At 40.9% G+C, this 13975-nt stretch overlaps 1 protein-coding gene across 3 annotated transcripts in view; it reads left to right on the forward strand.

Moving 5' to 3' along the window:
• Nucleotides 1-13375, forward strand: part of EFHC1 (EF-hand domain containing 1) — a 51930-nt gene extending 38555 nt beyond the window's left edge. For 2 of the 3 annotated variants that reach the window (XM_023742661.1, XM_023742660.1), the window contains 4 exons: nucleotides 808-1021; nucleotides 1424-1571; nucleotides 10398-10608; nucleotides 12203-13375. In XM_023742661.1, coding sequence (XP_023598429.1) covers nucleotides 808-1021; nucleotides 1424-1571; nucleotides 10398-10608; nucleotides 12203-12274 — 645 coding nt within the window. In that variant the 3' untranslated portion in view covers nucleotides 12275-13375. The remainder of the gene's footprint in view (nucleotides 1-807; nucleotides 1022-1423; nucleotides 1572-10397; nucleotides 10609-12202) is intronic. The other variant, XM_004388722.1, reaches the window with a different exon arrangement.
• The last annotated feature ends 600 nt before the right edge of the window (nucleotides 13376-13975 follow it).

The raw sequence follows: 13975 nt of genomic DNA on the forward strand, positions 1-13975 counted from the left end.
GATGGCCGCTTGCAAGCTTTTAAGACCCCAGATGCCACTCACCAAAGTAGGATGCAGAACATTTTCTTAATAAGCTTTGTTATGCCAATTGACCTAGATGTCCCCTGAAAGCATGGTCCCCGGACCCCCACCCCTGCTACTCTGTCCCTCAAAGTGTTTGATTGTATTCAGGAAACTTTTTAGCTTTGGTTTAGTCCAGTTGTGCTGACTTCCCCTGTAGTGTGTGCTGTCCTTCCCTTCACCTAAGATAATTCTTATCTACTATCTAGTTTGTAAATAACCCTCACCCTCCCACCACACCCTCATAACACCCTTGTAACCATCAAAGAATGTTTTCCTCTGTGGTTAAACCTTTTCTTGAGTTCTTGTAATAGGGGTCTTATACAATATTTGTCCGTGGACTGACTAAATTCACTCAGCATAATGAGTTCCAGCTTCCTCCATGTTATGTTTCACGGCTTCATCGTTGTTCTTTATCATTGTGTAGTATTCTGTTGTGTGGCTATACCATAATTTGTTTATTCATTCGTCCATTGATGGGCACCTAGGTTGTTTCCATCTTTTTTCTATTGTGAACAGTGCTGCGATGAACATGGGTGTGCATATATATATCTGTTAGTATGGGGACTGTCCTCTTTAGATGAGGCATGCCTTTTCCGGGCTACTAGAATTCTCACTCCCCATACCTATTGAATCCCCAATTGAAACATCTTCCTTTATATGATATACTGTCCCCTTTAGGCTTTTGAGTTTGGGTGGATCATGAACCTTCATATTCTGAATATCCTGTTTTCTTCACCTTTCTAGGAATCCCCCATCCAAGAAGACAAAGACCGCCGATTCGTCTTCTCTTACTTTTTAGCCACTGATATGATCAGTATCTTTGAGCCTCCAGTTCGAAATTCTGGCATCATTGGGGGCAAATACCTTGGCAGAACTAGAGTTGTTAAGCCAAACTCCTTCGTGGACAACCCTGTCTACTATGGTCCTGGTGACTTCTTCATTGGTGCTGTGATTGATGGTAAGTCTGAGACAGTTCAGCCTTTTCTGCCAGGTGAGTAAATGGATTCTTCTTAGAATTTAATTCAGTTCACCCTTGCAAGAGTCAATTAGGCTGTATTCCAACTTAGATAAAGCTAATATGCTGGATATGTAGTACAATGTCTTAATATGCTTCCTTACCAATTAAACTCTAAATTGGTTGCATTTGTTGGCATGGATTCATGCACACTATATGTAGATACTGAGCTTCCTAAACACTGCACAGCCTACTGCCTCTTAGTTTATAGAGCTATTGGAAATTCATTAGTTGGTGTCACAAATGCATATCTGTGAATTTGTCATTGGACGGTCAATATTATTTTACTCTTGATTGCATGATAGAAAGATAACCACACTAAATGTATTGCTACCCTCTCCCCAGTGTTTGGCCACCGGTTTGTCATCCTCGATGTAGACGAGTATGTTTTGAAATACATGGAGAGCAATGCTGCCGAGTATTCACCAGAAGCACTATCATCAATTCAGAACCATGTTCGAAAGCAAGAGGCTCCTGCACCAGAATTGGAAAAGTATGTTTGACCACCAAGGTCTGTTCTGGATTTGGCATATATTAGGTATTCAGGAAATAGTTCTTGACAAAATAAATAGGTAATCACTTTTAGATTTTCAAATTTCCCTCATCAGGTGGGAGTTATTAGACATACACATATGGTTCTCTGGGTCCAATATAGTAACTACTAACTTAAAACGTTTTCAATTTTATTAATTTAGCAAAAAATCACTGAGTGTCTACTATGTGTCAGAGATTATCACTTGACTCTTGGGCTTTTATCAGTAAACCAAATGACAAGAAGTTACTGCCTTCATGAGTTGACCTTCTAAGCAACAGGATATAGACAATAAACAACACAAGCAAATAAATTACATACTGTATTAGTTTCCTGGAGCTGCTGTAACAAATTACCACAGACACACTTCTGGAGGCCAAAAGTCCTAAATCAAGGTGTTGGCAAGAGTTGTTTCTTCTGAAGGCTCTAAGGGAAAATCTGTTCTATGCTGCACTCCTAGCTTCTGGTGGCTGCTGGCAATCCTTGGGCATGTTAACAGAAATAACATTATTTTCTTAAACAGAAATATTTGGTGAGAAGAGTGACATTGTTTTTCATTTTTACCAATAGCACTAATACCTGACTTAATAGAAGATAGATGGATTTTCATATCTGCTTCTGTATTCAGCCTGTTGTGATATCACTTGTAACCTTTGGAAAACTCTACTGTGCACATGTGAGAAAACAAGAGTAAAAAGACTAATAATGACTTGGTATTATTATGAGAATAGTTTTGACCTCCAGACCCCCAAAAGCATCTTAGGAACCTCCAGCAACCTTGGGATTACTCTTTGAGAACGTTAGTATATGGTAATAGGCAGGAAGGCAGAGGATATGGTACAGAATCTGGTAGGTGGTACGTATGGTTGTTTGTGAGGGTTTCTTCTGATTGTTTCATTGTTTTCAGTGTAGTAGTGCAGTCGGAAGAATGAGGATGGGCAGATGTTAGGAGTTTAAGGAGAGATGAAAAATTGCGAAATATTCTATTTTATTGACTATATGAATAAAATTAATATAAAAATGACAATAAAGACACAGCATTATTTGGTCTACTACTAAGAAAAGAAAAAAATGCCAATTGATATTTGCCATTGATTAAGAGATGTATCCTAATTCCAGAGATGTTAAAATATAAAAAAAAAAAAGTCTGAGGACTAATGAAATACAGCAGCTGTCTAGGAAAGTGTGAGAGTGAGTGGACTCCAGAAGCATAGCATGATGGCCAGGCAGCAGTAAGATTCATGGCCATACATATAAGCCAAGTAATTCTCAAACGTCTTTTTCTGTAATTTTCTCGTATGTGTGCAAATACTGTGATCCAGCAGACGCTGGGAAGCTTGCTTTGGAATACTACCAGGAAAATCATCTTTTTTTCCCCCTGATTTAGCAATGAGAAAAAATATCATTGAGGCCCTTAGTAAAAATAAATAGAAACTCAAGTTCTGGGTTAAGAGAACCATTGTTGTTAGGTGCTGTTGAGTCGGTTCCGACTTCATAACAACCCTTTGTACCACAGAACGAAACACTGCCTAGTCCTGCGCCACGCTTACATAGGAGAACCATAGCTACCCATTTTTAATCTTCACCTTCCCTCTCTTCTCAGAAGAGTGAGAGAAAATACTTGAAGGTGATATAAACCCGTATCACACCTTTACCTTCAAGCCATTTTTTTCTTTGGCTTCTAACTCCACCCTTTGGGTAAAGAATCTTACTCTAAGGAAATATAAATCCTTTATTTGACTAATCATTGCTAAGAATAATGAAGGAGGCCCTGAGTACTTGTCAGGCCTGAGTATGTTTTATGTCAAGTGTCAATTGCAGGATGATGAAATTTGAAGTTAGCCGTTTGCTTTTTCTGAACCATAAAATTAGTATTGACTTCACCTACAAGCTCTTTATGGGTTTTGGATCCTCATTGCAATATATTGAACCCAGACTTAAGGATTACAAATTCACATGCTCATAAACCCACCCCTGTACACAAATCTACATGTGTGAATAGCATATGTAAACATACACATATATTCATATATATTATTCTTGTTCTATTAACATGCCTGTTTGTACTCTTCAGTTCCCAAGGACCCGCCTTTCTTGCTCAATGAACCTTTCAATCTTCTCTTTTTCACTTCCAGCCATTTTTCTCATATAAAAGAAGAAAAAAACTCATTGCTGTCAACTCGATTCCAACTCATGACAACTCTATTTGTGTAGAGTAAAACTGTACTCCATAGAGTTTTCAAGGCTGTGACCTTTCAGAAGCAGATGGCCAGGTCTTTCTTCCAAGGCACTCCTGGATAGATTCAAACTGCCAACCTTTCAGTTAGTAGTTGATCGTTTAACCATTTGCACTACCTAAGGACTCCTTTTTCCCATATACCCATTACTCAGTGCCATCGAGTCGATTCCAACCCATAGCAACCCTAGGGGACAGAGCAGAACTGTCCCATAGGGTTTCCAAGGAGCAGCTGGTGGATTTGAACTGCCGACATTTTGGTTAGCAGCTGTATCACTTAACCACTGTGCCACCAGGGATCCTTTTCCCATATAGGAGTTTCCAGATATTCTCATTTCTTTTTCCATTTTCTTTAAACCCCAAGCTCTTCCACATTTATTTTGCCGTTGGTCTCAAATACGAGATCAGATGATCCAGTGTGTGCATCTTCAATTTTCCCTCTCTTCACCTTAGAATGTTTGTAGAATATCACTCATCTTCTTTAACTTCTTTTGTCAGAGATAAGTAGGTCCCCATTTCTCCAAACTTAATTTTTCTATTTTGTGCCTGTCATCTCCCTCCTGACTGCTCCATAACCTTATAAGCACTCTTCATAAATTGCTTTCTTGAAGGTCATCATTGATTGTTTCTAAATCTAATGGCCTCTTCTCATTCATTCCTTAATTCCACAGATAGATGAGAGATTGAAGAGCTCACAGTCTGGAGCAGGGATTGACAAACTTTTTCTGTAAAGGGGTAATAGTAAATATTTCAGGCTTTGTGGACCATAACATCTCTTTGCAACTACTCAACTCTGCTGTTGTAGTGTGAAAGCAGCCATAGACAATATGTAGATGAATGGGCGTGGCTGTAGTCCAATAAAACTTTATTTACAAAGACAGGCAGCAGGCTGGATTTGGCTTGTGGGCCGTAGATTGCCCACCCTGGTCTAGCCTGTAATCTTTTTGATCTACATATAATATTGATTACCATTTACCACCACCTTTTGAAACTCCTTCTCTTGAGTTCTGGAAAGTCATAGTCTCTAGTACTCCTCCTACATCCCTGAAAGGCCATTCTTCGTGTCTTTTTTCTGCATTTATCTACTAGGTTGGTGTTTCTCAAGGTCCTGTTTTCGGTCCTTTTGTTTGCCTCCTCTAAACTGCTTTGACAATCTCTTCTTGTCTCATCTCGTCTCATCTGAGTTGCTCTCCATCCTGACAAATCTCCTGAATCCATTCCTACACTCCTGTCTGCCTGTTGGATGTGTCTTTGCCCAGCTGAACCACCAATGCCTCACACTTTGTACAACTAACTATGAAGCCATTATCATTTTCATCTTCCTAGCACATCCGCTCTTCCTTATTCCTTCTTTCTGATTATCTATTTGATGAAGTTGTGATAATACACGTAAAGCACCAGCATAGTATCTGGCACACGGGGAGGCCATCGATAAATGTTAATTCCCCTCTTTGTCTTAATAACATCGGTGTTTCTTTCACCTGATTTGAAGCCTTGGCAATATCTTTGACCCCTTCTATTTTGCACCACATCTGATAAGCAACTTAGTTCTTTTGTTTTTTTCTACAGTGTCTCTTGTCTGACTTCTCCTTTTCATTCTCACCACCATTTCCTAATTTAAAGCACTCTATCAGTTAGGAGTTGCGTTTTCCTGCACATAATAATAACAACAAAAACAAACTTACATTAGCTTAACCAAATGGAGGTTTTATATTCCTCATGTAATACAAAGTCTGCAGGTAAGCAGGTTGGGTTGGTATGAAGGTTTTCCAATGACATCAGGGACCTGACGTCTCTCTCCTCTCAAATATCCTTCGCAAGTAGCTTTTGTCCTCGTGCTTTTCATTCTGTGGTCACAAGATGAATGTTCTGTCTCCAGCATTGCATCTTATTCCAGGCAGGAAGAAGGGAAAGAACAAAGGCTAAAATACCAAAGGGTAGGTCTTAACATGTGTTCCATGTTTTTAAAGGGTTTTCCCAGAAGCCCTACCTGGTAACTTCTGCTAACATCTGATTGGCTGGAATGTATCACACGGCCACTCCTAATTGCTGCACCAAACAAAATTAGGCCTGTCTTAGGAAGAAAGAGAGGATGAATATTGGGCAGGTAACCACCAGTGTCTCCCATACTCCCATTATCACTTACCTTCTTTTTTATAATAGCTCCTAACTCATCCTCCCACCCCCACTCTGTCTCTTCCTTAATCCATTTCATACATTGTTGCCAGACAATCATCCCAGAACTTGGCTTTTAATTCATCATGCTACTTTTAAGAGGTTGCCATTATTTCCAAATAAAAGTCTGAAGTTCTTAGTTTGATCTTTAAAACTCTCCATAGTATGGCTCCAAATGAGCCCCTAACCTAGAGTTCTAGCCCACCTTTCAACACACTCTGCACTCCAACACAGACAGGTTTATTGTATTAACCTCAAACATTCCTGCCTTCATGTCTTCTCTCAGGCTGTTCCTGTTGCCTGCATGCAGTTCCTTTATTTCATTCTGCATATTCAAGCCCTCACATCCTTTGAGACCTAGGTCAAATGCCACCTTCTCAATTCAGCTCTTCCTGATCCTCCCATCCTCTCTACCTCTCTTAAATACCAAACCAAAAACCCATTGCTGTCGAGTCAATTCCAACTCATAGCCATCCTGTTGATAGTACTGGTCAGTTCTTCCTTCTATTAGGGATTTTAAAGTCCATTCGTAAATCTCCTACTAGAGAGCAAGTTCCTCACAGGATCTTTGTTATACTTAACAGTTTATTCTGCTCCTCTGCAAAAGTTATCACTGCGCCTTAGTTCAATAAATAGTTGCTAGATGCGTGAATTAATCTCCTACCAGGACTGTCAAGAGAACTTTGTTAGAAGCTAACATTTATTGTATGTCTACTATATGTCAGGCGCTAAGTGCTTTATAGGTAATAACTCTTTTAATTTCCAAAGAATCTTTATGAGGTGGCTTCCTTTAAAAACTCTCATTTTACAGATGAGGAAACTGAGGCATACAATGGTTAAGTAATTCATGCAAGATCATGCAGCCTCTAAGTAGCAAAGCTTAGATTTTGCACCAGGCAGTCAGGTTCCAGAGCCCATGCTCTTAACTACAATGCTGTTCTGCCTCTCACTAGAGAGAAACACCAAGAAATCTGAGATATTCTTCTTCAGAAAAGACTCCTCTCCTGACAACTTGAAACCCTCTGGGCAAGTGACTGCCTGTGCTGAGAGTGGACTTACCTCCCTCGGGGAGAAGGGGAGGTCCTGGATCAAAGATCAAGAGCTAAGGTCAGGCCAGGGGTCAACAGGAAAGCCTTGCTATTGCATGACCACACTTTAAGCTCTGACACACTGTTGATATGTAAGAGTTTCCCATCACCAAAAAGAAATATAGTAAAAAAGGAAGAACAGGACTGCAGACTGTTTGCTTTTTAAGAAAATAAGTGAACTCCACTCAGTGCTTGCTAAGTGGAGGACTTCGTCAGGACTTTGCATGTAGTAAAATATTCTAAGACAAAACTGAAGACTGTGACATCCTTCTTACCTATGGGAGATTAGTCACCCTATAAAACTTTCATCTGATTTTATGGAAAATAAAGGTAGGGTATTGGAAGGCTTGGCCGAGTTCTTACCAAGCATGCTGGGAGCCCCAGGCTTCTCTGAGCCCAGCTGCCTCCCAGTCAGCAGCCCCTGTTGAAGATAACCAGCCACTTAGTCCCTGCATTTCCTTGTTGATTGATGGGAACAAAACTTTACCCTGAGACTTGCAAATCTTCTCCAGGTTGGGCCCTGGGTTGGGTCTGGTGATAAACAAAGTCAGGGCTGTAATTTTAACTAGCTTCTTCCTTAAACAGTACCACCTGTTGCAGTCTGTCCATTCACTCCATCTCGCTCCAGGACAGCAGATGCCATGGGCATTTTCTCTGTTGTATGAAGGGGAAATGGGTGTCTGGCGTCTTCAGAGGAGGGGGAGTTATCTCTTTCAAAAAGAGATTGGATGATCACATCTTAACTTTATAAGCTCCATCGCTCTAACTCCTGGGAACACCTGAAGAACTGAAGCTTGGCTGCTTTCTGCTGCTAACATAGCTTCTGACAGTCATTCATGATTTAGTGTACATGATTGGAGTTACACCCATCAGATAAGAATAGTCTGCTTCTGTAATAAACAATGCCCAAGAGCATTTAGATACTGTGGATTTTTATAACAATTTTTATTGGTTTTGTCTTACTACAAAAATAACATATGCCCAGAAGAAAAAAAAATTAGGGAGTATAAATTTAGGAGCTAGAAATAAAGGGATTTTAAAAAATCCCATAACCCAGAGATGACTATTTCAAATATTTTTTAAATTTGCGTAAAAATGGGATCTACCACCTGTCTGTTGGTTTTTCATACTGTGGTGGCTTACATGTTACTATGATGCGAGAAGCTATGCCACCGGTATTTCAAATACCAAGAGGGTCATCCATGGTGGACAGGTTTCAGCAGAGCTTCCAGGCTAAGACAGACGAGGAAGAAAGGCCTGGGGATCTACTTCCGAAAATCAGACAATGAAAGCCCTATGGATCACAACAGAATCTATCCGATATAGTGCTGGAAGATGAGCTTCCTAGGTTGTAGGATCATGAAGGTGGCGCAGGACCAGGCAATGTGTTGTTCGGTTATATGTAAGGTCATCATGAGTCAGAGCCTACTTGACAGCAACTAACAACAGCAACATCTAAATGGGATAATTCTGTGAGACTATTTTACCTGCTTCTTTAACTTAATATTATATCACGAACATTTATGATATCGTGAAATGTTTTATGTAGCACTGATAATTTTTCTGAGTAGGTATTACATTCACATGGGACATATACGAAGGCATCAGTGAAAAGTTTTGCTCCCACTCAGTCTTCCATCCACCTAGTTCTTACCCTCCACACCCCATAGGTAACTACTTCTTTCATTAGTTTTTTGAATATCTTTTCAGTTTAATTCAGAGCAAATTTAAATGTGTTCTTATTCCCCCTACAACTTTTACACAAAAAGTAGCATTCTGTACGTACTTTTGTTCCTTGCTTTTCTTACTAACAGTATATCTTTCTTCTCTTTCTGCAGCACTGTCAATAATTGGCTGAATTACTGTTATATTACCTGATTGTAGTATATATTATTTAACTAATTTCCTATTTTTTGGCCATTTTTGGATATCCAAAAATAGCCTGATAGATCGATCTTTGTATGCAGCCCAGGATACATTATTTAAAATTGTTTGCTGGGCTTTTGCTTCATGTTTCCAAATTGTTCCAGAAAGGTTATGCCACTTTACACCTTTCCCAGCAAGGGTGGCCAGTAGGTAAAAAGAGGAAATAATGAAAAAAGGCTATTTGTAATGGTGAACTTTTGAATATTATATACAAGAAAAAATCAGAACAGAAAAGCAGTGGTGGATTGTGCAGGAGAGGGTTTCAATGTGAGGTGGTTGGGCATACTTGAAAGAACATGTTGGAACTGGATTGAAATGTGAGTTCTGCTCTCTGCCAGGAGATCTGAGATAAGCCAGTAAGGTCTTTGAGTCTGTTTTCTCATCATCAGAAAAAGGGGGAGTGCTTATTGAGTTTGTCTGGGTCCCCCTTTTGTTCCAAAAGGATTTAAGAAGCTGAAACACAGGGGAGGCTTTTCCAACTCTAAAATTCTTTAGTTTTATAACTGTACCTTCATGTTGGAAACCCTGGTGGCGTAGTGGTTAAAGCTGTGCTTTTAACCAAAAGGTCAGCAGTTTGAATCCACCAGGCACTCCTTGGAAACTCTATGGGGCAGTTCTACTCTGTCCTGTAGGGTCAACTATGAGTTGGAATTGACTGGACAACAATGGGTTTTTTGGTTTTAACGTCATGTTCAGAGGAAATAAAGTTTGGGCTTCCATAAACTGTGGTTGTGTTTTGAAGGGAATGCTCTCCCTCTTCTTCATGCTCTGGGTTACTAATCTCTCTTCATTGCAGTAAATGCTAAGTCTGGACTTCTCACTGCACCACACAGAGCAGTCTCGTAACTTCCATAGAAAACCTTTCACAAAATTCAGTGAATTGGAAGGGAATGGTAACACTACAAGAGACTCCTGGCTGCATAGTTATATATATATGTCTGTATATATGTATATATGCATGTGTGTGTGTGTTAAAAAAAACCTCAGACATTTATTTTTAGATGGTGTAACATTAACCTGCAACAACATTAAGAGACAATCATGTGACTTCTGCTGACATCAGACTTGGGATGGTGGTGGTGGTAGATTTGGCCCCTTGCAGTGCAGTGATTTAACAGATGGCAGATGGGGAAGCTGAGCTTCAGTTCAAAAACTGCCGCCCAGTCAGGCCTTCCTGATGTGGCTGGTGGTCAGCCATCGGCCAGCTTATGCAGGCAAGTGCCTAGTTATCGGTCAGTTTAGCAACAAAGCTGTCTGTCATGAGAAGTTTCCCTGATTCCACCAAGTGAGAACTTTGGACACTGAGATAAGACTGATCAAGAATAAATACCACGTCCAGTCATTTCCTTCCTTTCTCTACAGCAAGCAAACTGAAGAGGATCCAGGCACAAAGGAACTGGAAGCATTAATAGACACAATCCAGAAGCAACTGAAAGACTATTCATGTAAAGACAACATTCGTGAGGCATTTCAAGTTTATGACAAGGAAGCTTCAGGATATGTGGACAGAGAGAAGTTCTTTAAAATCTGTGAATCTTTTAACATCCCAATTGATGACTCCTTGGTTGAAGAGGTCAGTATAAGGAGTTGGTTGATTGCAGAGGATGAGCACCATTCACTCACTCTTAAAGGCAATTGATGTGTATTTCATTTTGATTGGGGGTGATTTAGGATGTTCAAACCAGATATCCTATCCTGATTACGGTATTTCCCCTTGATTCTAGCATGCACATCATTTTTATAACTGCTATCCCAGGACAGAGAACAAAAATCTCTCTCTAAGTGGACATGGGGCTAGACAGCACAGAGTGGTTGTTAGACCAAGATATCAGGGCTGAAGGAGGGGAGCAGAAGTGTTTCTGGAGAGGAGCTGCCAAGGGGATGAGCAGGATGGGTGGTGGGGTGCCTTTGGCACCCTTTACAGCGAATACCTGAGATAGCACATCAGTGCAGCTAGCATGGGAGAGTGTGACCACTGCCCGAGGCAGCGGAGTCTGCTCAGTGGGTTAGCATGGCCAGCTGCAAATGTAGGAAACAAAAAACCAAACCCATTGCCATAGAGTCGATTCACTCATAGCGAGCATATAGAACAGAGCAGAACTGCCCCACAGGGTTTCCAAGGAGCGGCTGGTAGATTTGAACTGATGACCTTTTGGTTAGCAGCCGATCTCTTAACCACTGCACCACCATGGAAATTGTCCTTCTAGGATTTTCATGGGTGAGTTGAAGAGTGATTTTTTTGCCCCTTCCTCATTATAAACCTCTCTAGCCAGGGTTCCCTGAAAGCCAGAACAAAATCTCTCCCACAGTTGCCAAGGACTCTGGCTTACTATCATTGAGACATTCTCACAGATTAAAAATACTGAGATGTTGTAGACTTTTTTAAAGATCTTTTGAGGGAAAGGGGGTGCTCAGAAGTTAAGACTCATTTAGGGAAGGCATTTGTTTAGAGCTAGAATGACTAGGTTGGAAGATTCTTCATAGATAGGAACATTAGCGAGGGGTTGTGGGGTGTGGGGGAAGGCAGATAAAGATGGAAGGGTATTTGTTCATGTGAGCCAAACACCTGTCTAGCTTCCCAAGCCTCAAGTGACAGCATGCTCAGCTTTTGATTCTCAAGTCATTCATGCCATCTGTGACCTGACACGGGAGGGTGGAGTGGCAGCGGTGGGGAGTGGGGCTGGGAAAGGGGTGGGCCGGGCGCGTTTGCACTTGTCTCATAAAGGAAACGGCTGCAAATCTGTTACTACTCAGAGTTGTCTCGGGACAGTTTGACATAACTAGATATTTCTATTAGTCTGTGATAACAAGAACTTACTATTTTACGAGTTTTACTCCACACAGACTAGGTGGAGAAAATCTTGTATTTGCATCTAAAAACAATTAAAAGTGCTTTGAAAATGACAGTGCCCTTTAGAAATACGAACGTTAGTCCTGAAATCTTGGGCAGGCCATTTATTCCTCCTGACCATCCATCTCATCAAGTGTAAAATGGGGATAGTGTCTGACCTACCTATCAGGTTCACAGGATCATCTCAGAATCAACTGAGGCTATAAAAACCCTGAACTGGTTCCAAACACCTGGCATCATTATGCATAAGCGCGCTCTGCAGTTGAGCTGAAGGCAGCCCTGCATGTCTGTCTCACCTCTTTGCTCTCTTCTGCAGTTAATCAGGATATGCTCTCACGAAGAAGGCAAGATTAACTACTATAATTTTGTTCGTGCTTTCTCAAACTGAACTGGCTGATGGGAGAATGAAATACGAATATTTGAAGTTGGACCTACACTTCGAAACCTACTTTGTGCTCTTTATAGGGTCATTTACAGAGCTCCTGAAGTTAACATTTCTCCTTTTGGTTCTTATATTTCACCACTACTGAAGGCTAAATAAAATGGATCTTATAGAATCTCAGAATGGTGCCTTCTTTAGGGAGGGGCACAGTAGGGATGGTGAATGATTCAGAGCAGCAGGAATGATAAAACTTGCTACAAGCATTTTAGGGGCTGGAAAAAAGCGGACAGTACTGGCTGTTGCTGCTAGCCAATTGCTACCCACCCAGCCCCAGTACTGCAGGGAAATATACCACATATTTTTCAAACTGTGGTTCTGGATCCACTAGTAAGTAGACCTGCATTTTAAAAAATAGAATAGACAGTATCAGAGTGTGGTACACATAGTAGGGTATGTATTCTTTTTCATGAAACTTGTTTCAATTATTTGTGCATTTACTGAGTCATCATGTAAAATGTATTTCTTGATGTGGGTTGTAGCTTAAAAAAAAAAAAGGAAAATGCTGCTTTTAGAGGGCCTGGCCTTGAGATAGGAGGGAAGGACTAGTAGCACTTCCTGGTTATCTAATGAGCTCTGAGACTTTCTAGAACCAGTGCTGCTCCTTACAGGTGAAATCAGGCACTATCTTCATCTTTATAAATGTTCTGTCACATTCCTCCTTGCTACCCAGAATGTATAAATGAGGGAGTTCTACAGGATACAGGACTCCTGGGCCTCTCAAACTACTGGAGAATTTCCCTCGGTTTTTCCTTTCCTAATGAGCTAAGCCACCTATAATCAGCTTATTTAAAGGGCTAGAAATGTATTATGTTGACTCCCTCTTTTCTGCCCTAGGTTGGTTATCTCCGGAAGAGCCATGTTATTTTTTTTGTCTCTGTATGTGTTTTTTGTTGGTTTTTTTCTCCAGTCACTCAACTGTTTTTAAAAGTCTCATTTTCAAGTATTTAAAAGTCCATTTCAGTCTAAAATAAATATACTAAGCTCTATCTGTAGAAGCAAGGATGGTGTTTGGACATGTTATCAGGAGGGATCAGTCCCTGGAGAAGGACATCATGCTTGGTAAAGTAGAGAGTCAGCGAAAGAGAGGAAGACCGTTGACGAGATGGACTGACACAGTGGCTGCAACAGTGGGCTCAAGCATAGCAATGATAGTGAGGATGGCACAGGAGCGGGCAGTGTTTCATTCTGTTGTACACAGGGTCGCTATGAGTCGGAACTGACTCGACAGCACCTAACAACAACAACCTTCCTGCATAAGGAGACCTGGTAGCGCAAACGTTAATCATTTAGCTACTAACTGAAAGGTTAGCGGTTTGAACCCACTCAGTGGCTCCAAGGAAGAAAGACCTGGTGGTCTGCTTTTGTAAAGATCATAGCCAAGAAAACCCTATGGGACATTTCTACTCTGTCACGCGGGGTTGCTATGAGTCAGAACTCTACATACAGCACCAACAACAACATCCTTCCTGCCCTAGGCTTGGAACCCAGTAGTGGTGTGTGCATACCGCACTCTCCAATATTTTCTCTATCACCCTTGCCTCCCCTGGAAGAGGAAAATTGGCAAAAGCTTTGGTCCCCTTCTCAGTAAGTCTTCCATGGATCTACACCAATCTGCAACGTAAGGAGGTGCTTGCCGATTTTTGTCCT

The sequence above is a fragment of the Trichechus manatus genome, unplaced genomic scaffold (genome assembly GCF_000243295.1).
Source record: "Trichechus manatus latirostris isolate Lorelei unplaced genomic scaffold, TriManLat1.0 scaffold00215, whole genome shotgun sequence".
In the NCBI taxonomy this organism is placed as follows: domain Eukaryota; kingdom Metazoa; phylum Chordata; class Mammalia; order Sirenia; family Trichechidae; genus Trichechus; species Trichechus manatus.